The 27228-nt window shown below is 41.4% G+C and overlaps 2 protein-coding genes across 6 annotated transcripts in view; one reads left to right on the top strand and one right to left on the bottom strand.

Annotated features, from left to right (window-relative positions):
- UGP2 (UDP-glucose pyrophosphorylase 2) overlaps window positions 1–24908 on the top strand; it is a 42674-nt gene extending 17766 nt beyond the window's left edge. For all 4 annotated transcript variants that reach the window (XM_074989401.1, XM_074989402.1, XM_074989399.1 and 1 more), the window contains exons 4-10: window positions 13641–13826; window positions 17453–17586; window positions 19188–19485; window positions 22141–22338; window positions 22534–22776; window positions 23416–23520; window positions 24745–24908. In XM_074989401.1, coding sequence (XP_074845502.1) covers window positions 13641–13826; window positions 17453–17586; window positions 19188–19485; window positions 22141–22338; window positions 22534–22776; window positions 23416–23520; window positions 24745–24852 — 1272 coding nt within the window. In that variant the 3' untranslated portion in view covers window positions 24853–24908. The remainder of the gene's footprint in view (window positions 1–13640; window positions 13827–17452; window positions 17587–19187; window positions 19486–22140; window positions 22339–22533; window positions 22777–23415; window positions 23521–24744) is intronic.
- A 454-nt stretch (window positions 24909–25362) lies between these two features.
- The window catches only part of VPS54 (VPS54 subunit of GARP complex), a 78647-nt gene continuing 76781 nt past the window's right edge, over window positions 25363–27228 (bottom strand). For both annotated transcript variants that reach the window (XM_074989396.1, XM_074989395.1), the window contains exon 24: window positions 25363–26773. In XM_074989396.1, coding sequence (XP_074845497.1) covers window positions 26668–26773 — 106 coding nt within the window. In that variant the 3' untranslated portion in view covers window positions 25363–26667. The remainder of the gene's footprint in view (window positions 26774–27228) is intronic.

Consider the following 27228-nt stretch of genomic DNA (forward strand, 5'->3'; position numbering starts at 1 on the left):
GCTAGACGCGTGCCAGTACTTCGAAGTTGCTGTGGAGGGGGGTGTGTGTGTGTGTGTGTGTGAATTTGCTTAATGAAGTGCTGCCAATGTACGGCAGCACTTCATTAGTAAACTCCCAACACGCTAATTACCATTCTTCTTTCGAAAGAAGGTGGTAGTGTAGACACAGCCTTTATGTTACCCCTTGAAATTCATTTTCTGTTTGTATCCAAGGGAAAAAAAAATCTTATAAAAAGTGTATTTATAAAAGTTACTTGCCTTAACTTTGGTACTGAAGACTCAAAACCAATTGCTGTCACAATGAAGGAAAGCTCAGGCATATAGCTGATGACATATTAAATAGCTATGGTGCTGCATAAAATGATTCCTTTAGGATAAGTCTCACAAATTATTCTAACATATGACAGGCACCTGCAACTACATTATTTACATTATGTTTGTTATATTTGCACATTAATACTGTGTGTAAATTTGAACTCAAGTTTGTCCAAAGCAAGAATGCTGAGATCTCATATGTTTGACTGGAGTGCTGATACTCACGTTTTTTTTTCTTACGCAGTGTGTCCAGTTCCCAAATTAAAAGTAGCAGAAATAATTGAGAAGGCATTAAAGTAATGAAAAAGAGAATAGTAAACAGAGACTATATGAGCTCAAGTATAAAATCAAGATATTGAGACAAAAATTAAGGAACCAGATGACACAGAGAAGCAGTCAAATAATTTCTTACATGCCAATGCTAGGAGCGTTGATAACAAAAAAGAGAAATTGGAATCACTCATCTGTGAGCATAAATTTCATCTGGTTATAGGGATGGGATAGTTCCTGTGGTTGAAATGTTAAAATCAATGGTAATACTCTATTGAGGAAGGACTGAGTGGGGAAAAAGGAGGAGGTTAGAAAAAGATAAGATATAGCATGCTTATGCATCAGTATCGTAATAGATAAAGCACCAGAAATGTTAGCAGCGGTCATACCATCAAATCATAATATGGAACAATGATTAGCTGCTAACACACCTATTTATAATGTGAAGGGGGGAAAAACACTACAGGATGATGGGATATTTCAGTTGAGTGATGTATGCTGGATGTTTCACATTGCTGTTACTAAAATGTCCTTGGAATTTCTAAATGTTATAGATGACCAATTCCTAACTCAAAAAGTGTTATATCCAGTATAGAGGAATTCTACATTAGACTTTATCTTGACTTAGAGGAACTGAACACAACATTTATAGTTACTTATGAACAAGTGGTGATGACCTGATCACATTTTAATGTGCAAAGAGAATAAAGTCCAGACCAGTTATACAGTGCTTTAAAATGGCCAACATCACAAAGCTGGATATAGCTGATTCAGCTCATCACTAGGAGGAAAAAGTTTAATTAGCTGAATATGAAATTATATATATAGAAACACAGCATATAGGCCATACTTACAGGGCTGGGAACGTACTGACTGTGAGAAAGATTTGAAGGTCCTGGGAATAACAGCTGAAAATGAGCTCGCAGTGCAATGCATGGACAAAAGGGTGAATGCAATTCTTGGGTGCATAAACAGTGAAAACTTGAGTAGGAGTAGAGATTTTATTTCTGTACTTGGCACATGTGCAACTGCAGCTGGAATAGCGTGTCCAGTTCTGGTTTCCACAATTCTGGGAAAACTGATAAATTGAAAAGGATTCAGAGACAAACCATGAGAGTGATTAGCAAATCTACCCTATAGTGATTAGTATCGGAGGGGTAGCCGTGTTAGTCTGGATCAGTAACGGCAACGAAGTGTCCTGTGGCACCTTATAGACTAACAGAAAAGTTTTGAGCATGATCTTTCGTGAGCACAGACTCACTTCATCAGATGCACAGTGAGTCTGTGCTCACGAAAGCTCATGCTCAAAACTTTTCTGTTAGTCTATAAGGTGCCACAGGACCCTTCGTTGCTCCTATAGTGATTGAGCTCTTTGAATCTATCTATTTAGTTTAGCAAAGAGAAGGTTAAGGGGAGACTTTTAGTCTATCAGTACCTACACAGGGGATAACTATCCAAAATGGGTTCTTCAGACTAGCAGAGAAAGATACAAAGTGATCCAGTGTCTGGAAGTTGAGCTCAGATGACTAAATGAAGTTAAGTTAATAATTGCAACAATTTGCCCAGGGTTCAGTGCTCCCTCTAATTTTTCCCATGCATGTTTGGAGTGAATTTTATTATGTGCACTGGCATGGAGGTGATGTGTTACATGTCACTTCCATATTGGTGGAGGTAACAAAATTCCTGTGGGGGTGGGGCCAAGGGGTTTGGAATATAGGAGGAGGGTCAGGACTGGGGCAGAGGGGTAGTGTGAGGGCTCAGGGGCATGGTGCAGGGGTTTGAGGTTTCTGGCTGGGATGTGGGCTCTGGCGTGGGGCTAGGGAGAGGAGTTTGGGGTACAGGCTGCCCAGGTGTTATGGTGAGGGACACGCACACACACCTCTGTTGAAGCACTTGTGCTGCAGGGCAGACACCTCCCCTGTGCCTGTGGCAGATCCATGTCAGGATTGGGGAGGGGGAGGAGTGCTGCCTCTTCCCTGACCATGGCAGGTCTGTGCTGGGTCTGGCAGGCAATGTTCCCTCTACATTTTTTGATCCATGTGCAGAAAAAATTTTGTTACATGCATCAAGGCATGGGCAGATGTGCATCACCAGTAGAAAACATACACAAGCAGATGTGGGCACTTTTCCAACCAACTGGACAGCATCTGAATCTCTCCTGGGTGGTCACCTAAGCGCTTCAGCTTATAGGGAACACTGGTGAAGGGAGAGTTTTTTCTCCCTACTGCAGTCCTGAGCTTCTGTGCAGAGTTTACGAGATAGCTGTGCAGCCATGTACCTTGGAGGGAGCTTAGCAAGGTTTATGATGGATTCGCCATCACTGACCACTTAAAATCTGGATTGGATGTTGTTTCTGAAAGATTTGCTCTAAAAATTATCCTGTAGAACACAAGCCCAATCACATCGTCATGGTCTTCTCTTCTGGCCTTGGAATCTATGAAGACTTGGAGTTATCCAGTGCTAATGTGACATGCTAACAATGCCTTCCTTAGGATAAAATGGATCAAAGAGATCTCTTGTGTTGATGGGTAGTGGGCCAAGTGGAATCTAAATCTCTCAGCACTTTCAAAAAGATAGGGGAAATTGATTCTGCACCCTGACATTCTAAGTTATAGTTCTGCTTTTCAAGGTTATAAGGGCTATTTTCTTTTGTCTCCCCATTTGATCAATGTTTAATCTACTACTTTTATCTAAAGCACTCTTAGATGTACCAAGAATGAAAGCTGTTCAGATAAAATGTGATATATTTCTACTTCTTTCCAATATAATTTCTGTAGTAATATTCTGTGCTGGGGCATGACTAGAATGTTCATTAAATAGACATTGATACTTCTGTTCTCACAGAAGTTGATCTTATTAGTGTGTATGAGGAACATTAGGAAAATCGCAAGCAGGGATGAAAAACTATAATTTTAGAAAGGCCTCAGGATACAGACTTGAACACTGAGTTCTTGATGAGTTAAGGTTTATTTGGTATTTAGCAGGGTTATGCTCTCCTTGGCATTTTCATTGAACTCTTTTTAGTTTCTTCCAGCTGAGGAGGTAATAGTCTTGTCATAGTTACAGTTGTGACTAACTTACTGTTATCTCCAACTTGTATTTTAACACACCAACTCCTGTCCCTCAGATTTTGCTGAAGCTGCTGACAACCACCCATGGCATAATGCATCTTCAAAAATGTGTTGGAAGTCTGACAAAACGTTAGTTTTGACCATTCCTGATTCCCTCCCCCCCACCAAATGATCAGCGTCTTGAAAATTCCTGACTCCTCACTTGGAATGTTGTCTCTCTCACACTTTGACCTCAGTCACCGAGAGGTAGATGTGTTTAGTCTGTGTCCTAGCAAAACAAAAAAGCGGTCATGTAGTACTTTAAAGAGTAACAAAATTTATTAGGTGATGAGCTGTCGTGTGGCAGACCCACATCCTCAGATCTGGAGATAGTGTTCTATTGGAAGTGGTGCTGAAAGTGAATTGGCATAACGGTTTCATAACAAAGACATGAACAAAAAAAATTTAAATGAAAACTGACAAATCAGATACATAGGACAGAAGAGGGGATGAAGAATGGGGAGAAGAGGGGTGAGAAAGTTACTTGCTGCAACCTGTTTGATCTGAAAAAGTGGGTCTGTCCCACGAAAGCTCATCACCTAATTATTTTGTTAGTCTTCAAGTGCTACATGACTGCTGGTTTGTTTTGTTAAAACACAGACTGACGTGTCTACCTGTCCGATACGGCAAGTGTCAATTAAAATAAGTGACTTGCCCTAGATCATTACGAATATCAAAGATGGGGAAGCTGTCTTTGTAATGCTTAAGGTAATTGCTATCTCTGTCGAAACCACGGCGCAAAGTATAGAGTTGGAGCATAAACTGTAGTTCACATTTCCCTTTGTAATCTGGTGTTAAAGTCTTTGTCTCTTTTGTCTCTGTTTTAAGACACACGTTCTCAGATCTTTAGCAGAATGGCTCACTTTGATCCCAGAACTTTAAATGTGATTTATTATAGTTTCCCTAATGAGAATGGATATCTTTTGATTGTTTTTGAATCGATTTGATATGTGATCTTTTTATGTCTGAGATCTGACCTTTTCTAATCATGACCTGTATTTGGTGGTATGCAAGAAGTGCAGAGCTGGAAAACTTGAGCGCATTGGTTTTTAAATGACTTAAGTATGTAAACAATTCAAATGTCACATGCCCTTGTGGTGGTTTAATTTCTCTTGCTATTTGAATGGGTTTTGAAACCTCCAAAAGGAGTAGTGCCATGTCAGCAATGAAGCTGGCAAAGCTCATTACTTCTGTAAAAGTGACATTTCAGTGACAGCTTCTGTTTCCTTTCATTTAATTGGTTGCCCAGATGTTTGGGTTACATTGATGGGTTTTCAGTTCCCTCTGCAAAGCTGTATGGAACATTCCATAACAGTGCATTATAAAGCAAATAAATACACTAAAGCAGTCATTAAACTTTGTTATAAATCAAAAGGGATGATATCATTATAATAAACCCCCAGGGAAGAGGAGGCCTTAAAAATAAAGAGAGTGGGGTGAAACAAATACCAAATTTGGGAAAATTTAACACCCGAGGGGTCATGACAGTATAGGTTACCAATTTTAGATTAAATGAATAGAAATATTGTTTTGGTTTGTCTTTTTTTTAAAGTTTTACAGCCAGGACTTATTCATAGCCTTAAGAAAAAGATGATCAATTTAAGGCTAGTCTGACTCTTTTGAGAAAGCCAAACTAAAGAATATGGGAGGGAAGGGTGTAACTTGAGTAAACCTAGTGCTTCATTCTGTATACATTGCAAGTGATCGAACAGGCTTGCTGGAAAATCTCCTGGGAGGCAATTGCAGTAATGGAGTCCTGAGGTGGTATTTTGATATGGTGAGGTCATCTTGGATACAAGTGGAGAAGCCTGTATGGGAGGGTGTGTGTAATACGTGGATTTTGATAAGGTCATGACTGAATATCAAAAAGATTCTTAATCTTGTCTGCTTTGTGGATTCATCTCAGAGTTATGAAGTAAAAAAAACCAGTATCGATGACTCCTATTCACAAGCAAGTAATCTTACGTTTACCGGGATTGCGAGCAAGATACTCCTTTTATCCATCTTGTGATGTTACTCGAGCAGTCTTCTGAAGTTGTCACTTACAAAATTATTATGCCCTGTTTTTTTGAAACAATAATTTCAATATGATATGTACATGTTGATTAATGGGGCACTGTGGTGCTCATCTCTGTGCTCCCTTTGTCTTCCACATGTATGCCTATGTGTCTTCATCGACATTGCTCCTTACACTTGTAAAAATCAACTAGTCAAATTCCAAGCCTTCACCTCATTCACATCACTCCAAAAATGAACATTAGCATTGCCTACAAAAATGCAGCTTTAACCTCCCAAACTCTGCATTACCAAGATGCATGTATGTCTAAAATGAGTAATACTAATCTTATTTCTGTAAACCATATCCTGCCTTTTCCCGTCTGTTTCTGAATATGTCTCTGTCTTGTATGTCCTGTCCAACGTTTGTAAGATAAGCTCTTTGGAGCAGGAATTGCTTTACTATGCAGTTGAGTGAGGCACTTAGCATGCTCAGGACGGGGTGATGAAACAGCTCTTTTGAGTGCTGTGTTTAAGAGCCGAACAAAATGCTCCAAAGAATGTGGCATTTTTGACAAGTCGCTTAGGTAGAATTGCAGGAAGCAGATGCCAATCTGCTGCCTTTCCTCAACACGCATTTAGAATCAGGTAGCTGTCCTCTCATCACTCTTCCCACTTCCCTATGTAAATATCCTCTTATGCTGTATCAGCCACTCATGCTTTTTTGACAAATCGATACTTGCCACCTTCAGGATTTCCCTCCCGTTTGTAGTTTATTCAGATACATACTGTGTGCAGTGAAGGTACCGTTCCCACATCCTGCCTCTTCTGTTTAGTGTGTGTGTGTGTGTGTGTCCTTGTGTAAATACAGCAGAATAGATTTATGAACAGATGGCATTCCTGAATGAAAGTGCATTTTAAATAGCACAGGGGACTGCCATCAGGAATTGTACTGTCTATGGTTTGGCATGTTAATATTTTGAAAATCTGCTCATAATAAGATCCTTGCAAGGATTTTACTTGTGCCACTTAGCTCCTGGATAGCATTGCTAAAGGATTTCCCTGGACATAAATCCCAGATGTATTGGTGGTGTTTCTTTAGCTTTTGCCATTATCTACCCAACAAAAGAGACTTCTCCATGCCATGCAGCTGCTTCCTGGCCAGTCCTTGTGGTGTGCTTCCAACTCTTGGATGCGCTTTTGCTGAGGTTTGGTACATATTGCCAACTAATCCTTTCTGCAGAAGTGACTGGAACCTCTGGTAGTTTCAAATTATGCAAATAATCACCCTCTGCCAAGGGAAGGGGTAGCATTTTCCCCCATACAGGGGTTATGTCATTAAGAAATCACTGCAAAGGGAGTGCAGAGCGCACTCACATGTCATACTCAAGCACATGCATGGCTATTTTTTTTTTTGTTTTTTGTTTGTTTGGGAAGTCTGAGGACTGGGCTAATGCCCCAGATTATACTGAATCGTTGTCTTTAGCTGGCCTTGAGCCATCTTCTCTGGAGGAGGTGGATATTTTTGTAAGGGATAATGCTAATATGTTAGTTATTGTTACACACGTGAAGTCATCAGACTCTCCCAAGGGGATGGCAGTCCCTGGGCTCTGCCACTCCCTGCGGAATGAGTTTTGGGGAGAGAGAACAATGTGTTTCAATTCATTCCTCCCCCCACCCTGTCTTCTGTACTTATTGCCTTTGGCTAATAATTTGTCCCCTTTGCAAGTCATCCTTTTGAGAACATCTAGTTGTGAGGAGTGTGCTGAGAAGAGTATATGGTTTCCTGAATGAGTGATACTTGAAAGTCTGCAGTGGTGGGGAGGAAGGGAGACCTTAAAGGTGATTTTTAGTTGTTTGGGTATTTTGTGTGAAATTTGTCTTACCCCAAGCTTATACCCATTTTATTTCAAACCTACGGTCAGAAACATCCTGGACGTATAGCAGCTGTGGCAGCCCCTGGTGGATGGGATGGTCCTTAATGTTGATTAGCTGCAGGGCCTACTGTAGCCTACAGGGTTACCTGGAGAGCCTGTGGCTGGCAGCAGGGGACAGTTGCCCTTCCCTACCCCAACCCCCAGTGGCAGGAGCTGTGAGAAGTGGAGTGACTCATCAGGATGTTCTACTCCGCTGCCATCTCCCAGCCAGCTCGCTCCACTGCTGCACTGGGAAGTGGTGTGCTGAGGATCCAGCCTGTTGTGTTTGTCCTGCCTCCCATTGCTGCAGTGACTGTGATGAGGTCTGCTGCCCCATGCTAGGCTGCCGGCTAAGACCCCAACTTGCATCTCTCAGGGGCTTTGGGGAAAAGGTGCAATGGAGGTGGGAGAGAATGGTAGGGAGGGAGTTGGGAGAGAGCAGGACTTGAGGGAAGGCCAGGAGAAGGAAGAGGCAGGGTGGGGCCCAGTGTGGGGTTGCTGACTGAGTGCTGTTTCTTACCAGAGATGCCTATGGTCAAGCATCTAATACTGGTCACTTTTATGGAAAAGAGGCTGGAGTAGATGAGCCACTGGTCTGATACACTATAATAATGGCTAAGGTCAAATGGTTTTTATGAACGGTTGATTGCTTGACTTGTGAAAACAGTTTCCAGTATTTTAGAGTTCATGGACTTGCTTTAACCTTTTCCTCTCCAAAAATGGATCAACTGTAATGATTTGTTCATTTGATCAAGATGTCTAGATAAGTTTTCTTTTGAAGTTCAGTTCTAAAGTATCCACATTCTCTCTTCCTTTTGAGTGTAACTGAGTAACCATTCTTGGCATTCAGATGCTCCAACTTGACCCAAAGCCAAGGGCTGGATGAAGGAGTTACAGTAGACCCCCAACTTATGCAGAGGTTGCGTTCCTGCGCAACACCATGTAGGTCAAATTTTACCTTACTGGGGGGCCAGGAAACTGATCAGCGCAGGAGCAGCACAGAACTGGGAGCCAGGTTGCAGTTCCCCACTACTCACAGGAGCAGGGAAACTGACCAATGCTGCTGTCCTGGTCAGTTTTCCCGCTCTTGTCAGTGGCTGCAGCCAGAGCCACTCACAGCAGCCGGAAAACTGATCAGGGCTGCTGCACTGGTCAGTTTCCTGGCTCCCCTGAATGGTGGGCAGCCTAGAGCCAGGTGCCAGCTCCCCGCCATTCATAGTTATGTGAATCTTGGATTAACACAACTTAAATGCCTGTATCTCAGTGTTCTTCTGTACTGGGTAAAATTTGGTGTGTCTCAAAATCTACAACAATTCTCTTCTCCTGCTTGACTCAAAAACATTGCTACCAAGAATGCTTTACGTAGCTCTACATAATCCAGGAAGAGTTGTATATATGTCTATTGAAATACAAACCTGAAATAATGTAACATGCCTATATAGCACTTTTCTCCCCCCCATTCATTCCCTGTGTAGCTGAGTTTTTAGTTTTGACATGGGTTAGTTTAAAATGCTGTCATTGCTCACATTTTTCATAGAGAGGCTGTAGCTCTTTTTTAAAATTAAAGAATTTGTACGTCTGATATCAGTGTCTCAATTTTCAGCATCTCTTCCTGGAATGAGTTTCTTTTCCTAGGGTAAAAATAAAACAACTCTACATATCTTAAAAGCCTCTTCTGTCTTAACTTTGAATAACCCTAGATATTGCCAGTTACATTGCTGTTGATGAAGAACTATACTGTTACTCCGCAGCATAAAGTACTTTTGTGGGCAATATGAAGAGACCCTTTTTTGGGTTCTTGGAGCTCTCGCTTCCATGGAGACTTGATATTGGTGCTGTTATACTAGGCTGGCTGAGACATGTCCTAATGACCTTTTTACTTGTTAGGCCTTCATCCAGCCCTCTGGGTTGGGGTTTATAGCTGAGATGAATTAGAACCCAGGAGAAATTCTATATTACCAACATTTGACTCTTTGCTGTAACCTCTGGATCACATGATGACAGACTAGGGTTGTATGACTAAAATGAGTTTGTCCCCACATTATGGTAGAAGTCATTTAGGAACTTCTCAGAATTTTCCAAAAGCTGCAGTAGGTGAGGAGAAGGGTGCTTTCAGGAGACCCCCTCCTCATATGTAAAGTTTTCAATCTTCCCCCTCTGTGGCACATGCCTCCTTACATCCACTGTTTGGGGCTTGCTTCTATTCCTTTTGCCATGCTTAAAGGAAAGGGAGCATGAGAGCTAATGTATTGAATTTTATTTGATGCTATAGAAATGGAATCTTGGATTACATGTTAGTATTCTTAAAGCCATTAAGGGCAGTGATGTCCAATAAGAATTCAAAGAACGCCACTCTTGTGGTTGTCATATTTCCATGTTCGCCATATTATATTATATTATACAAAACTTTATTCAACAATATAAGAATATTCATAGCTAAATAAATGCTATCACCCCCAGGCACCCCTCAGCCCCCTGTTTTAATTCAGTGCCAGTGACTAACCAGAGCCACCCGGGCTGCTATATGCTTCTCCATCCAGTGTGTGGTGCAAGCGGACAGCACTTCCTGTGTGTAGCTCTCAGGAGGAGCTGCATTTAAAGGCTCCAAGAGCTGCGGGTTTCCCAACCCCAGTCTTAAGAGTTAAGTATGCATGCATTCGCCAAACACGGTGCCCTATTCCTCACATGTGGCAAGCAGCGAACATATTGGACGCTATGGATTTGGCATATAGAGCGCACACATTCTTTTTAGAAACTTATCTACACTTGATGATGTTTAATCTTCAGGCTACTGATAATGTAGGAACAGGTGTTGTCCACTACCTGCAAACTATAGGCCCTTGATTTTTACAGATCCCAATTTAGCGGACTTAGGGAACAGTGGATGTCAGCCAGCGCCCACCCCCATGTTCCCAAAGCCTGCTTAATCGGGCCCCATAAAAGCCTAAAGCCCCCGCTCCACCCTTCCCCCCCAAAAAAGTAAGGGACTTACTGGTCCACTGTGGCCAAACCCTCCATGGAGGCCTGGACCTCCACCAGAGCTGCCACAGAGTGCCATGGGCAGATGGCACTTGCATGTGTGCCCCATCGTGATGGGAGGAGCATGTGACAGTTCCAGTGGAGACGGCGACTCTTTCAGATGCATGCAGCAGTAGAGTTCCTGCTGGTATTCCCAGCCGTGGCAGGATTCCCCCCAGCTGCATGTCGGCAGGGTTGGAATCTCCAGCTCTGGTGGCTCCTCCGGTGGAGGCAGCTCCTCTGAGTATCAGTCATGTGGGGGTGGGACTAGAGCTGGGGGAGCCTGGCAGGGGGATAGTAAACCCTTGAGCTAACTGACTTTTGGTTTAATGTACGCCCCTCCCCCCACTATTAGTATGTTAAATTGAGGGTTTACTGTATAAGATGCTGCTAGATCTTCCAGAGTTGTTCTTACATTCAGCGGATGTAATTCTAATTATTTGATACAATTTAAAAAAAAAAAAACCAAAACTTGTCATAAATCTGTTCTTGACAGTGGTGTGAAAAGATAGTATTAGATTTGTTTAAACCTGTTATAGGACTGAATAATACAAAATGGGTGCATTCTTTTAGTTAAATGTGCAATCAAGGTTTCACTGTTCAAGGTTTCAGAGTTCGTTAATTAACTTCAGCAGTGTAAAATCTCAGATTTGTATTATAAATCATACTATGCTTTGACATAGATGTTAAATGGTGTTATAATTTGAGAGTTCAGTTTGTGGTTTTGTATGCAATCTCTATGTAGAGCCAGCTGAAATAGTTTATCTAATTATCTTGTTTAAGCCAGCGCACTTAAAATTGGAAGCTTATCACTTCAACATAAGATTTGGGGAGAGCATTGGGCAGAGACAAGCAGGCTGGCTTTCAGAACCCCCACTATTAAAAATGTTCCTGAACCATTGGTTCACAACTAACATGAGACTTTCAGGCTTATAATTACTTATGATATAACTATGGCATACAAATATATGGTGTTATACAAGTAACAAGTCTTAGACTTCTCATTTTTTTTAGAGAAGCAAGGAGTAGTTTTTTTAACAAAATTTGTGTATATTCTTAAGTAGGTTGACTTGTTCCTGTGTCATCCAGGTGCAGCTCTTCTTTTGCATGCAGCAAAGGGCTTGGGTGAATAATACCACACAGCTAGGGCAAGTAGGAAACTATAGAAACTATGGCATCTATAAGTTTTTCTTATTTATAGACATAAGTTGCTAGCCCTTAGTGTTACAAAGATAATGTCAGTTTGTCTTTGGTAAATGTCCATAACCTAGCCATAAATAGTTATAATGGTTCAGTACTGTGTCCTAGTTCTAGGATATGACACACTGTCCACCATCTGTAAACTTCGTAATCATTAGCACAATTTAAAATGCCTCCTTATGTAAAAACCCATTAGAACTATCCGTTTCCTACACTGAAATAACATGCATCTTAAACACAAATAATCATTACATTTTTTCAGGAAGTGAAACTTGCATGTTTTAAAGGTGGTTAGTCAATAGCATACATTGTCACAAGATGCAAATTGTTCACATGGTGTTCTAGTGGAAGTACAATAGATTGCAGCATGACTCTTGTGTTGGGCAAACTTTTCAGTGTTTCAGATGGCTATGGCACAATGCCTAATTAAACAACGAAGAAAAGAGAAATTCATTTTAGAGAAAGCAAAGTCCTTCGTGGTTGTGCATTACAGAACTTAAGTGCATCCTGTTAATCTACCATTTTATTGTTTTGATTGGGAATGTCAGTTGTGCAATACATTCTTCCCCCCTGCACTCAACCTGGAATGTCCTCGAGTGATGTGATTTTCCATTTTTTCCCTCCTCCTCCTCCATACCCAAAGTGAATGTGAAGGCCTCAAGTTTATTCAGTCTTGTTATAAATAAGCTGCATTTGTGCCACATTCTAACCAGAACTGAAGTGCTGGAAGATTTTGAAGTATTAAGATTTTTTTTCAAATAGTATAAATCTGTGTATTGTTTTAGTCATCCATAAAGCTTCCTTCAAAAGGAAAACTTGGAGAAGAATCTTATTAGTTTTATTAGTTCTGGAGTCATCTGTCTGTTTAATACCTTCCCATTTTCTTGTGTGTAGACCTTCTCTAATGAAGTTACAACTGAGTTTTTGTTATAAACCCAATTTCGTATACTCATTGACTCACCCAGAATTCAGAAGAATTGTATCTCCTTTCAAACTGGTTAAGTCTCTCTCTAAATAAAGGTAGAACTTTTCCTACAACATTTGAGAATACTCTGAAAATAGAAAGATTGGAATTTTGGAACTCTTGCTGCATGGTGGCGGGGGGAGGGGAAACTGGCCTCATACCCAGAACCAACACTAATCTGATTAGACTTTTGCAAAGAATTTTTAAAATTTAGCCTGCATTGTTTGCTCTGGTGGCTTAATACAGAGCATCGGGGGATGCAGTGAGATTAAGCTGCTTTTTTAAAGGAAGAAAAAGTGTCTTTTCCACAGAGAGAGGCTTTACTAGGTGAGACATGATTTGTAGGAAGGGTTGCTGCTGAGTTGGACACTTTTAGTAATCTGAGAATGATTCTCTTGCTGACCTCAGGGGGACCACTGTATGTGATCAAATGCTGTCGTGATCCTTTACATACTTCTTACCTCTCTTCACACACAGCTCACTTTCCCCATGGGCTGGAAGAGGGACTTGATGAGCACAAATATAACACACATTTTCAAAAGGAGATGTCATTTAACAAACTATGTTTTATATGGTGTTTTAAGCTTTCTAGGCTGGGAACCTTCTTAAATTTGGGAAGGTGGGGTGAGGGAGTGGATTTTTTCCAAGTGCTCAAAAGTTGAAAACTTTGGCTAAACTCTGAACCATAATTCCTTGCCATTCTCCATTACCTGGTATATTTTCCTGTTTCTCTAGAAATCCCTTCATGGGGGTGGGGAGGTGTAACAAGCTAGAAAACGATGTTAGAAGTTAATTTGTCCAAGGTGACTGAAATTAACTTGACTTCATTCTGAAATTGCTGGTTCCTTACAGATTCAGCCCTATGAGAAGATAAAAGCCAGGGGATTGCCAGTTAACATAACCTCAGTCTTGAACAAACTGGTTGTAGTGAAACTAAATGGTGGTTTGGGCACCAGCATGGGCTGTAAAGGCCCTAAAAGTCTTATTGGAGTGCGGAATGAAAACACCTTCTTGGACCTGACAGTTCAGCAGATTGAGGTAAGTAACTTTTGATCAGTTCTGAAAGCCCTTATAGAAACATCCGGTTTGTGAATCAAAGCTTATGTTAAAATTCTGACTGAAAATCTTGCCAGTAGGGAAATGATTTCATTGACTAATCTGATTAAATTGAAACTGGGCCATGTGAGTGGTACTGTTCTGCCCTACTGGGTAAAAATCTGAAATCAGACCCAGGCTCTGCATTGTGTCCATTAGAGATATGGTATTTGGAGATAAAGAAATGGGAAGAAAGATCGGTGTAAATGGGATTGAACTAGAGAATGTAGAGAAGTTCACATATCTGGGGAGTAATGTAACATATGATCTAGACTGTAAGAAGAAAATAGCAATGGATAGTGAAAGCAACAGTGAGTTTGAAGACAATGGGTAAGACCTGGAAAAGCAAAGCAATTAGCTTAGGAACAAAACGAGTGTCTTGAAAATGTGTACGCTCAGCAGCATGTTGTACGGATGTGAAACATGGGCGATAATGAAAGATTCAAAGAGAAGAATATTGATGTTTGAGAGAAGTTGTTATAGAAAGATCCTGAAAATATGATGGACACAGAATGTCACCAGCGAGGAATTGTATAGAAAGATACAGCCAAAAGAGAACCTACTGCTCAAGGTTATACAATAGAAGTTACAGCTGTTTGGGTATAATTGCAGAATGAATGACGAGTGAAAAGACCCTGATATTTGGCATAATGGACTGTTCAAATAGGAGAGGGAGACCCCACAGAGAATGGGTAGATAGTAGTAGATTGGTGCCGAGCTCATCTGCAGAAACTAAGCCGCTCTGCACTGGACAGGGAAAGATGGAAGGAAATAGTGAGAAGAGGCATCAGACACCAATGAGCGCTGAGCCCATGGTGGTGGTTGATGATGTGCTATGTGGCTGGAATGGGTGGAGAAGGTGAAATAACTGAATTAGTTTGTCCACACCATTCTGTATAAGGTTAAATTGGTATGTATGCAAAGCAAGATAGTGTTAGTACTTCTAACGTAGCATGGATCAAGCTGCAGAATTTAGCAGCAGAATCCCAGGTAGACTTCTGATTTATCCCCTCTACCCCAGCCCCCCGATGCGAGTCTCAACAGTAGCCCTAAATCTTTTTCTCAAGTTTAAACCTCCCTCTCATCACTGCAAATTATATTTGCTTCTGAGCAAACCCTAGATTTTAAAAGCGATAGTTGAAAATTTGCATCGGCAGGTTTTGGGAGGACCTCTTGTCCGAGTTTATTAAACCTCATTACTTTTGCAATGCTACCTAGTTACAGTAAGTAATTAAGATGGCCATGAAAGATGTCTGCCCTAGTTTCCTCATGCAGTTTTTTCTAGTTTTAGATGTTTATCAAAATATTTTAGTTTGGAGTACATATTGGTGTGTCTGTTGGCACTTTTCCCAAGGGCTAGGAAGGTGATACGAAGTCCTATATAAAGATTTAGTTTTGTACCCAATTCTTGCCTTCATTGTGAGGTCCAAGAGGGTGCTTCAGATGCTCTCTTTTGAGGGTCTTTGATTGTTAATGTGGAGGTTAATGGACTCACTTTTTGGTTTCCATTTCTTTCTCAAACAGAGGTTTGGAAACCTAAGTTCTTAATAGTTGCTCCATTGCTGACATGAAAGCTACACTTAAGAAAAGTTCTTGGAGATATGTGGTGAGAAGCATAATCACCTTTTTCCTTTAAAGATTATTTTAATAAATCCTGGCACATAGAGATAAAGGCACTAAGAATGTGTCCAGATCTGAATGTTCCAGCAGTTAGAAATTACGCAAGCGAGTGTCTCTCAGTATTTGGAGTGACTATTCTTTCTGGATCTGTTTCAATTAATCTTTTTTGATTGCCTCCTTATTGCAGTAGAATAATGCCAACTCTTTACATAGTTAAGGGAGGGGACATGTCTTTGGTTTCCAAATTTTTAAATATTCAATACTGTGTGCATTAAGCTGTTGTTAAAGATACGACTTGGTAACAGATTCCATGATTTTAACAGATGTGTGGCTTCCAGTTCAGCCTCAGCCCCAGGTACAGGGCTTGGGCTTACCTGTGTGGGACTCTGAATTCCATGACTTAAGGTTTATTGCTAGCAACCTCCCCATGAATTTTAATACAGCCCTGTGCCAAAATTTTAACCTTACATGTTGTTCATATGTAGAAAGTTGGTCTCTCCCTATGTATACCCTGTCATGACTCGGCATGATGTAGCAGCTCTTTTTGTCCTGTACCCCCAGCTGAAGGTCGTGCTACTCCTGAGGTATCTGCCCCTTCTTTCACCTCTGCCATCTTTCCAGGTCATGGTTTAGTTACACACCCATCTCGGGTAGAACAAGTTCACATGAAAAGCTCAGCCTCCTCTGTTGGAGATTGCCAAGACAGAGTCCTCACTTGAGATTTAGTGTAAACCACTCAAAGAAAACACAGCTCAAGTCCCACTTGAGTCCCCAGTGCTTTACCAGCCCATGTCGAGTCTGCCACATTGAGAACCCTTCCTCTTCAATTTCAATTCCATATTGAACCCTCTTGTGAGCACTCTGTCTCCTTTAGTCTTCATCGTGTCTCTGTACTGTTTCCTTGGTTCTAGTGGCCTTCCCTGACAGTCTGTTTCCAGGATTCCTTTCCAGGTCCCATGCTCTTCTTGCTAACAGCATTGTGCTGGCATTCAGCCTATCTCTGCCAAGTTCGTTCTTCCTCTTATTTCAGAGTGCTCTTTGGAATCTCCCTCCTCAGGGGCCTGGTTCAGATTTTATCCTTCCCTGCAACTCCTCTCCAAAGTCCCCTTAGGCTTTACAGTCATTGCTTTTTTGGCTCTGCTGCTTAGGCTTCCCCTTGCATCAGGACCCTCTAGACCTGGCTCAAAATCTCCCATGTGTCTGTCTATTTTCAACCCAAGAGAAATTCTTGCCTATTTCACTCACTCTCAGATCTCTTCCTGCTGTTGTGCAGCATTTTGTCCTTTATAAAGATCCAGTCCCTCCCTAACTGAGTTTTACATATTATGTCTCATTACCACTTCTGGTGCTAGCCAGTGGCCTAACTGAACTGTCTTCTGTTACCACATGATTAACCACTTGCACCATTTTTCAACTGTTTAAGTAATACCATCACACCTAACTCATGTCATCAGCCTACCAAAAAGATGGGGAGGGGAGAAACACCTTCAAAGCTGTTGTAGGTAGGAGATTGCAGACCATTTTGTAAATAATCCTAAATATAGAGTGGATTGTAAAAGCTCCAAATTGCCTAAAGAGATACAATCTTGTGGACAGTTTTTGGGTTTATGTCTGAAATTCAAAGAAAGCTAAGACCCGGCACATCTTTTTTGTATTATCCTACCTGATGCACTTTCCTGTTAGAACTGAAGAGTTAAGGACTGAAGTGTTGCATTAGTGCTGAATCATTTGTGTGTGCATGTTCATTTATTCTAGACCTTCAACAATTGTTGTTTCATCATAAATACCTTTGTAACTATGAAGATTACCTTTAAATGTTACATTTGTCTTGATAACTTTTTATGGGATTTTTTTATAAACTTTGTTAGACAGTCAAATCTAAAGTCTCGTTTAGGGTGGCAGAAATAAAATACAGTAACTCTTGCTGAATATAACTTTTTTCTTCCCAGCATCTAAACAAAACCTACAATGCAGATGTTCCTCTTGTTCTAATGAACTCCTTTAACACTGATGAAGACACGAAGAAAATCTTACAGAAATACAGCCACAGTCGGGTCAAAATATATACTTTTAATCAAAGCAGGTATCAGCTTTTTTTATCCTCTCTTTGAGGTAAAAGTAACAAGCTCTTTCTTATGTGTATCAACAGAATTTTAAGAATTTCTAGACAATTTAAATATTCTTGAATGTTAATAGTAACTTTCATTATCTGCCTCTTTACATGGGCCTTCTTGGAAATTTAAAAACTGAGAGGGCTCAAGAACAACCAGATAAAATTACAAACAAATGTGTGGAAGTAATTTCTGCTTCAGGAACAGACTTACATTGGAGCACAGAAACCTGGGGTTTGAATTCTAAACTGTCTTGGCTGTGAAATCAGACCTGGGACTTTAGGAAGTAGGTTGGATGGGTTCTGGAATGACTTGTCAGCTAATTGTCAATTAAATTTGCCTTTAACCATTCATGGGAGATTCTGGAGCATCCTGCTCTTTTTAAGTGAATTCATAGGTTCCTGTGACTGCACATATGTTCTGAATCCTTATGGCAGAGGTGGGGACCATCTTTTGGGTCAGGGCCACTGTCCCACCCAAAAAACAAGTAGAGGGCCACACGCAAGTGAAAAGGAAAAACAAAACACAAACACCCTCAGAGGTGGCCCCCGCAACTGAGGTTAGTCAATTTTTGTGGGCCCCTGCGCAGCCTTTGGGATGTTGCCAAAATGAGAAGTTCAATGCAAAGGGGCAAGCTGCCAGGGATGGGCATGAGGGGACGTGAGGTTGGGGTGGGAGGTGGGGTGCAGGAGTGGGTGGGGGATGGGGGGGTGGGGTCTGGAAGGGAGGTTGCAGATGTGGACTTAGGAGTAGGAGTTTGGTGTCTGGGCAAGAGGAAGGGTGCAGGATGGTGGTTGAGGAGGTAGGGTGTGGGAGGAGCACACTTGGAGCAGTGGGGGTCTGGGCAAGAGGAAAGGGTGCAAAGGAGTTTGAGGGGGGGCAGAAAGGGAGGAAGTAGAGTATGGGGGCAGGTATGCCTACCTGATACAGCTTGGTGAGGGGTGGAAGATGCCCCATGTATCTCCGCATGCTTCAGGGAAGGCAGAAACTGACATTGTCCCCCACCCCCACTTGTCCCATTGGTCACAATTCAGCCAATGGGAGGCCTGCATGGAACGCTGCCCCATAGCACCCAGAGGCGCTCCCCCACTTGTCTGGCAGAGCCTGTGGCTTGCCTGGATTGGGCCCTCGAGGCTCGGGGCTCCTCTAGTCCTCACGGTGGTGTGAGCCAGTGGGTCCTGGAGAATCAGTGGTGTGTGCAGACACACAACCCTTCCCATGTGGCTGGAAGGCCAGCGCCAGCTCACCCTGTAGGAGAGGAGCCCAAAACATGCTGGCTGGTCTGTAGGTTCTCTGTCCCTACCTTATGGAGTAAGAAACTTGCATCACCTTTGGCTCCAAAGGGATGATTCCTTTACATTCATACTTAATTAAATGTTAACTTGCAGTTTCTGCTCAGATATCCAAGTATGAACAAACACAATGTTCTCTGGCTTCTATGTATCTGATTAACTGGCCTAAGAAGTGATGATGTGAAAGCTGCACCAAGTCTTGCATATCCCATGTGATGGCATTACTAATGCATTAAAGCATGTATCAATATTTAAAATGTATGAATCTTATCATTTTGCAGGTATCCTAGAATTAATAAAGAATCTCTACTGCCAATAGCCAAGGATGTATCTTATTCGGGAGAGAATACTGAGGCATGGTATCCCCCAGGTCATGGAGATATCTACTCCAGTTTCTATAACTCTGGTCTGCTTGACACGCTTATAGGAGAAGGGAAAGAGTACATTTTTGTGTCCAATATAGACAACTTGGGAGCCACTGTGGACCTTTACATTCTGAACCATCTTATGAATCCACCAAATGGAAAACGCTGTGAATTTGTCATGGAGGTCACAAATAAAACCAGGGCAGATGTTAAGGTGAAAATGTACTTGTTTGATATAATTCATCCACTCACTTAGTAACATTTTAGTCTTTTTCTTCTGTAGCAGTGGTTTGAATCATTTTAAATATCAGCAGAAATGTTTTTAAGGGTTATATAACCCAAGCAAAGCAGTCAGCTGTAGACCTAAGTTGAAAAGGATATAAAATCAGCAGTTTTTATGACATAACTTTAGTTTGTTGCATGGGGTGCAGTATAGCATGCTTTTTTAATGCCAGTATTAATAATGTGTCCATCTCCTGGACTTGAACTACAGGTTGAAACTCTCTCACTGGCAGCATCCCTTGTCTCTCAGGACAATGGATACTGCTGGACCAGAGAGCTCCAGCTGTGCAGGGCTCAGCAAAACCCTGCTGCTGTCAGGGAGCCCTGCTGGGAGTCCTCTGGGGAGCCACACGACAGACAACCAGGTTGGGGAGCTCAGCTCCAGTGGGAAGTCCTGCAGCCAGGGGGACCCCTGGAGTGGAAAAGGAGCCTGGCAGGCTCATGGTGCAGGGAGATGGCTGGGGTGGGGAGCCCTGCGGGCAGCCGTGCATATGCCCAGACCCTGAAGCCGTGGAGCCTATGCTGCCTCTGTGGTAGGGAGCTAGTGGGGGCGCAGAGCCCCACTGGCAGCCCTGAAGCTGCAGGAATGCTGTCCAGGATACAGGAGCCTGAGAACCCTGCAGTACAGGGAGCTGGTTGAGGTAGGGGAAACCCCACTGCAGGTAGATGGCTGGGGCAGGGAGCCCTACAGGCAGCCCCACAACCAGTGAGATCCTGACCAGGAAATCCCATCAGCCATACAGGAGTGTGCCATACCCTCCCCAAGCAGCCTGGGGGCCTGACTCCCCACGTGCACCAAATCCCCATGTTTGGGACTCCTCAGGTTCCAAGGGTGCCAGATGACAGAGGTACAACTTGTACTAGACCGTACAGCCCTGTTGTATAGACCACATATTCTCAAGATAGGGGTCATGACATCCTTCCCGTCCCATATAGCAACATCTAAGAAGGGCTAATAAAAGAGAAGCTGGGAACCATCAGGGTACTGTAATAGCATCTCTGCTAGTTCAGGGCTGCCTAACCTACTTCTGTATTTTTAAAACACAGTATGTCATGCTTGATAGCTTAAATTTCAGGTAATCTTGACCCAGTAGCCTGCCTTCATGAGTTTCAGGTGAAGCTGGGGGGTGGGGTATGTCTGACCAGTTGTTGGCCAAAATTTAAACCAAAACAATTACAAGTTTACTACATGTTGTAAGCATTTTTGCCACACTGATTAGTGCCACCAGCCATTTAGCTTATAAAGGTTCTTGTCTCATGTTCTTCTATCATGAAAAGTACTGGTAGCTCCATTCAGTAGTATTCTAAAGAAGGGGTGGGGAGCCACAGCCTGCAGTCTGGATCCAGCCCACAACTTGCCTGGATCTAGACCCTGAAGCTCAGGGCTCCCCTCCCCTGCATCTGGAGCAGGGTGGGGCACGGGGTGGGAGCTGCTGCTGCTGCGGCTCCTCCTTCCCCCTCCCCAGGCTGGCAGCAGAGGCCTCCTCCTGCTCTGGCCACAATTCAGGCCAAGCAGAGCAATGTGAGGGCGGGGTGGTGCCTGGCAGGATCATGAGAAAAAGGCTTCCTGGAATGGCTTTTTTCCTGCTGCTGCTGTTCCCTCAGCTGGGGGAGGGGTGGCAGTGGAATGGGGAGGAAAGTGCCCCCCCTGCTCCTATCCCTCCACTGCTGTCCCGAGCCCACTTATGCACCTGATTTTCACCCCCCCATTCCTGCACACCCTCCCTCCCACCTAAACCCTACACCTGCTACCTAGTAGCCCCCTTCCACACACTGAACCCTGCTTACTGCTGGTTCTGCCCCAGGTCCTGAGAAAAATTAATCTGGCCTGTGAGAAGCCCTGAACCTCAGTTCTCCACGCTCCTGCTCATAGTACTAGAGCATAGGGGCAGGGGGGCTGTGAGGTTTTTTGCTTGTGTGCCCCCCAACTCATTTTTCTGTGGGTCAGTGGCCCTAGACCCTAAAAAGGTTCGCCACCACTGTAAAGGAGCCAATTCAATCCATACAATGGAGGGAATGTAATGCAAGATCAGGACTCTTTATTCTTTGAAGTCTCATTGACAAACAGGTAACTGACACCCTGGTAAGTGCTACATAGCCTATAACCCAATGGAGTATCTTATGTTTCAACCATCACTTCTGAATTTACCTTTGTGAAAAGGTTTAATTTGGAGCGACATGTAACATTATAGAATTTTCCATGGCTGAGTGATCCAGCCCAAGCAAAAGGTGACAAATTGACAAATAGGCATCTGTCAACTTAGTTGCTTTTGAAAATTTTATCTGTTGTCTAGAACCACAGTGGAGAACAGCTATTAAATGCTCCCTTAAAAGAACTATTAGTGTTCTCCAGCATCAGTAACTGGAATAACAGTGCTACTGTTCCTGTGAGTTTCTGCCATAAATGCAACAAGTTTTAAATGAGATTAAATGTTTGGTCTTGGAATGTGATAGGCAAAACACTTCCAACTGCACCTCACTAGAGTGTGTGTTGAGACTTATATGACATACTGTTATGAAGTTTTTTTTATGATTATAGCATGCTGTTGCATGTATTACAGAACTTAAATCTGTTCTGCCTTTACAGGGTGGTACACTCACGCAATATGAAAACAAACTGAGACTTGTTGAAATAGCCCAGGTTCCCAAACCACATGTTGATGAATTTAAGTCTGTGTCAAAATTCAAAATATTCAATACAAACAACTTGTGGATTTCTCTGTCTGCAATTAAACGACTTCAAGAGCAAAATGCTATTGATATGGAGATCATTGTTAATGCAAAGGTAAGCTCATAGTAGGAATTGAGAGGGGAAAACAGGAGAGACTGTGCTGAGTTGTTCCTGCAACTTCACCTTTGTTTCCTGAATGTGTTTGTTTTGCTGTTAAGAAGAATATAATGTTAAAACTTCTGACTTTTTAAAGGACTGATGGTGAACAAGCATTTGTTTGACCATGTTCATGCTACAACTTTCTTTCAGACTCTGGATGGAGGTTTAAATGTTATTCAGCTAGAGACTGCAGTTGGTGCTGCTGTTAAAAGTTTTGAGAATTCTTTGGGGATAAACGTACCTCGTAGTCGTTTTCTGCCAGTCAAGACCACATCAGATCTCTTACTTGTGATGTCCAACTTGTATAGCCTTAATGCTGGCTCCTTAACTATGAGTGAGAAACGTGAATTTCCAACTGTGCCTCTGGTCAAACTGGGAAGCTCTTTCACCAAGGTAAGCCCTCACAGTTGCATATTTTTGTCAAGAAATGACTAAGGAGTGATGCCTTTCATATGTTAACATACCCATAAGAAGAGACTAAATTACAAGGACAATTACTTTAATGACATCCAACTGTGCAAATAATGATAGTTCTCAAGTCATGAAATAGCTGCATTCCTGTAGGCAAACATCTTTAAAACGCGTGAATATAAACTGCATTATAATATCTATCTTACACTCCCTTTTGCTTGGGGACAGTAAAGATGAATAATGTTTTGTCCATTCTAATTTTCAGGCTTTTTTAAACTATTTTATTTCTAGAAAGCAGTTACTAACATTACTTTTGTGTGTAATTAGTTTCCTGTAACTTTACGTTGAAAGGAGCTGTCACGCTGCTAGCATGGGGATAGTTGTTGACTTAGAGCTCTGTCTATTATTAGGTTCAAGAACAGATTTTGGAGTTGTTTATCTAGGAGAGGTAGGAACTCAATTCACAAAATAAATTGGACTGTTTAAAAACCTGCTGTATTCATATACTTTTATGTTTAACTTTATTCTCGTCCTTTAACTTGCTTCAGTATTCTAGAATTAAACCCTTAGTTTTGAGGGGAAAACAGCAAATGCATCCTCTAAATTCTTTTTTTTAAAAAGGTTCAAGATTACTTGAGGAGGTTTGAAAGTATACCAGATATGCTTGAACTGGATCATCTCACAGTGTCAGGTGATGTTACATTTGGCAAGAACGTTTCATTAAAGGTGTGTATGTGAATGAGCTTGATTTGCATAAAATTCAATTTTATCTATGCCACACTGACGCATTAGAGTTTTAAGCCTGTCTGGATCTTATCATAAAACTGTGTGCATGCATAAAATATCTCATGGAAAAGTCTCACTCATTTAGATTCTGAGTTTGCCTCTACAATCACTGGACCAGTTTCTAATACATGATGGTGTCAGGTACTAAGGTATATAGCACTTAAAATTGAATCAGTGGTTAGGGTTTTTAACTAGAGTATTTTTCAAACTAAGCAGCTAAGAAGTGTATCTACTCTCCATATAGTTTGATCTTTCACAACATCTCCAAGATGGGGGAGCACTATGCAACTTCCATTTCACAGATGGGAGTAGAGGCAGAAAGACTTAACCCAAGAGCTCATGAGAAGTGTGGCAGACATGAATGAACCTGTTTCTCCCAAGTCTGATGTCAGTGCCCTAACTGCTAGACTGATTTTTTTCCTCTCCTGTCTGGTCATAACATTCTTGATTTGTATCTCAGATTTCCACAAATGAACATACTTGCAGCTGTTTTTCTGCTGCTGTATTAAATATAACTTAATTCTAATCAAGTGCTGAGTTCTTGGCAAATCCCACTGAAATCAGGGGGAGTTGTAGGTGTTTGTCATCTCTTGAAGAGTAACAGAGAGGTAGCCATGTTAGCCTGTACTCCAACCAAACAAAGCAGCAGAAATGTAGCACTTTAAAGACTAACTGATTTTTTCAGTGAGTGAATAAATCATCTTGTTAGTCTTCAAAGTGTTACATTTCTGCTGTTTTGACATCTGTTGAGACAGACAATGGGGAAATAAATGGCACATAAAGCAGGGATGACTCAGTTTAAGGATGAGCAGATTACCCCTAGGAAGCATGTCCTTTGAATAGAGAGAACTGCTCATAACAGCACTTTAAATGGGAGTGAAATTCTGGTCACCAAAGAAGTTGCATAGCTAGTGCAAAGGTTTTATGATCACCTGTTTAATCTGATAGACAGAATTTCAAACGTGGTTTGTACTGAGCTTACTCATCCACTCTTGTAATACTGGGCTATAATACATACTGTATTTTCTCATCTTAGCAAGGCAGCTAGCTGTTTTATTGCACAGTTAATATTAGAAGCCTCATTTTCTTACAGATGCTTATGGTATGAGTTAGGCCCAGAGTTTTTTTTCAGAGGATTTTAATGTGCCTTTTTCTCTAATCTAGGGAACAGTTATCATCATTGCAAATCATGGGGATCGGATTGACATCCCACCTGGAGCAGTGTTGGAGAACAAAATTGTATCTGGGAATCTTAGGATCCTGGACCACTGATGGAAGAACCTGTAGGTATTAACATGAGTGGCACACAAGACCTGTGCTTCATCACCTCACTATACCCTGCAGTATTAATTTTACATAGCTTTCTGCGCTTCCCTTTTTAACTAAACAAAAGGATGTGCAGAAGTAATGCTTTAGCCTTTGAAATGATTCTGTAACTCAGTTAACATAACCTTAAAGTGCAATAATGTTTGTCTTTGGACAAGATGGACAGAACTATAAGAAATTAAGAGGTTTGCCTCTGACAATAGTTTTGAATTGCTTGTATCTGCAAAAACAAAGCTGTGAATATCAGCTGGTTAGCTACTTCATGAAGTGTAAAATGACAGGTATGATAAAATTAAATGTTTCACTGCTGCTAAGTGAAGAGATGTTAGAAATTGTGTTCACAAATCATACTTAACTTATGCCATTGAATAGTGACTAGGTTAATAGTTAAGCTATACTGTTGTAATACAAATGTATTCCTAATAAATGCTGAGAGGTCAGATTGATTATGATCTTGTGCACAGGCTGGAATAAACTGTTTTAAATTTACCCAAAGAATGTAATTAAGCAAAGTACAGCTGGGTGTTAAGTTTTCTGTTGGCTCCTTAATCTGCTGCCCTTTGCAGTAAAATGGAAACTCATATCGTGACTGTACTTGTTTTAAAGGATCAGTTCCTGTCTTGATGATCATTCTTTCAAATCTATGATATTTACCAGTATGCAACTTTATTATGTTTAGTATAAGACTGATCTGTATCATTAAAAAAAAGTTGGTCTTTAAAAAACTGGTGATTTTATAGCTTTATTTTGATTAACAACGGTATCTGTTATGCTAACAGACAGGCACACAATCACTGTCGACCACTTCATTGTCTGTAATCATTACAAGGTTAGGCACTCAGACTATGTTTAGGTAAAATGTAGTGGATGTAAAATACACAGGCACTTTTACTTAGTACTGGCAGCTTCCAGACTTAAGGTAGTATTTAGTCTTCATTAAATAAATATAACCAGTTTTAACCATCATCTATCAACTGCACTAGTGTAACTTTTCTTTTTATCACACCCTTTTATTTAAATGCTGTTAGTTTTTAAAAACTGTGAGAGAGGGTGCCACTAGACCCAATCTTGCATATAAGAAATCACTGGTTTGGAATCAGTCTGAAGTATCTATGCTATGGGCACTAATTTTAAAATCTATCCATTAGCTAATGGCATTAGTATAGAGCATGTTCACTTAAGTTGTATCTTCTGGTTGCAGAACTGCACCTAGCTGGAAGAAATACCCTGAAACATCCTACTAATAAATCTGAATCTTGCATGCAACCAATTAAACCATTTATTTTTTATAAAGATCTGTAAAAAAATAAATCTTAGAACAGCAGTTTCATAGAGAAAAACATTTTATACAGAATTCACCTGCAAGATTTTATATTATACCATCATTAAATAAGGTCAGACACCACATGAATTTCATTGCACTAGAGGAAATGCAAAGCATCTTTTTAATATAAAGATACACAGAGCATTCTAGACAACTACAGCTGTGTTACAGCTAGGTGTTTGTTTGGATTTGGTCCAAAGAAACCTGAGTCTGTTTCCAGAGAGCATGAAAAAGAAAAATACCATTGCACAGACAGCTGATCACTTGTTTCTTGCTGAAGGACACACAAAAGGTCACTCCTTGCAGCTCCTCCTCGATCATGTTTCACCAAAAATCAAAAGTATCCTCTCATGGACCCCACTCAGAAGTTTTTACCTCAAGCTTCTTGAAACAAGCCCCTTGGTGGACAGAACCAGCTGACTAATTCCTGGAGATTATCACCTCTTTTGATCCCAAATCTCAGCCATGTTTAGGTCCAGATTTTTAAGGCCTCTCAAAGCTTGAAGGTTTCCAGTGTAAAAAGCTACATCTGCTGTAACCAATCTGTAGCAAAAAACAGATTTTTTTTGTTAATTCTGATGCTGATGGCAAATTGAGCATAATCCAATTTGAGCATATCAGTAGTCCTGAGCTAGACAGAGTTTAGAGAGTTAATATAGGCTACGTCATAGGAATATTGCTACACAGGTTAGCCTGCCTGGGTCTGGTACCTTTAGGACCAGACCAGTTCTGGACCAAGGGAAGTCCCTCTCCTGCGAGTGGTCTGGACTCTCGTCCACTCCCAGCTGAGGCTCTCTGTGGGTCCAGCCAGACCAGTTCAACCTGTACTACTTAGTAATTATTATTTCTGGTTTCCTTGTCTATTCAGATAGACCTAGGGCTGGCTAGCTAACAAAATTAGACATTAACTCCATTTAGGCTCCTTGGATAATCTCAACCTAAAAAACCTGACTTGTATGGTAATGTGCAATAAAAATTTGAACACAAAGCAGAATTCA

The sequence above is a fragment of the Carettochelys insculpta genome, chromosome 3 (genome assembly GCF_033958435.1).
Source record: "Carettochelys insculpta isolate YL-2023 chromosome 3, ASM3395843v1, whole genome shotgun sequence".
Lineage (NCBI taxonomy): Eukaryota > Metazoa > Chordata > Testudines > Carettochelyidae > Carettochelys > Carettochelys insculpta.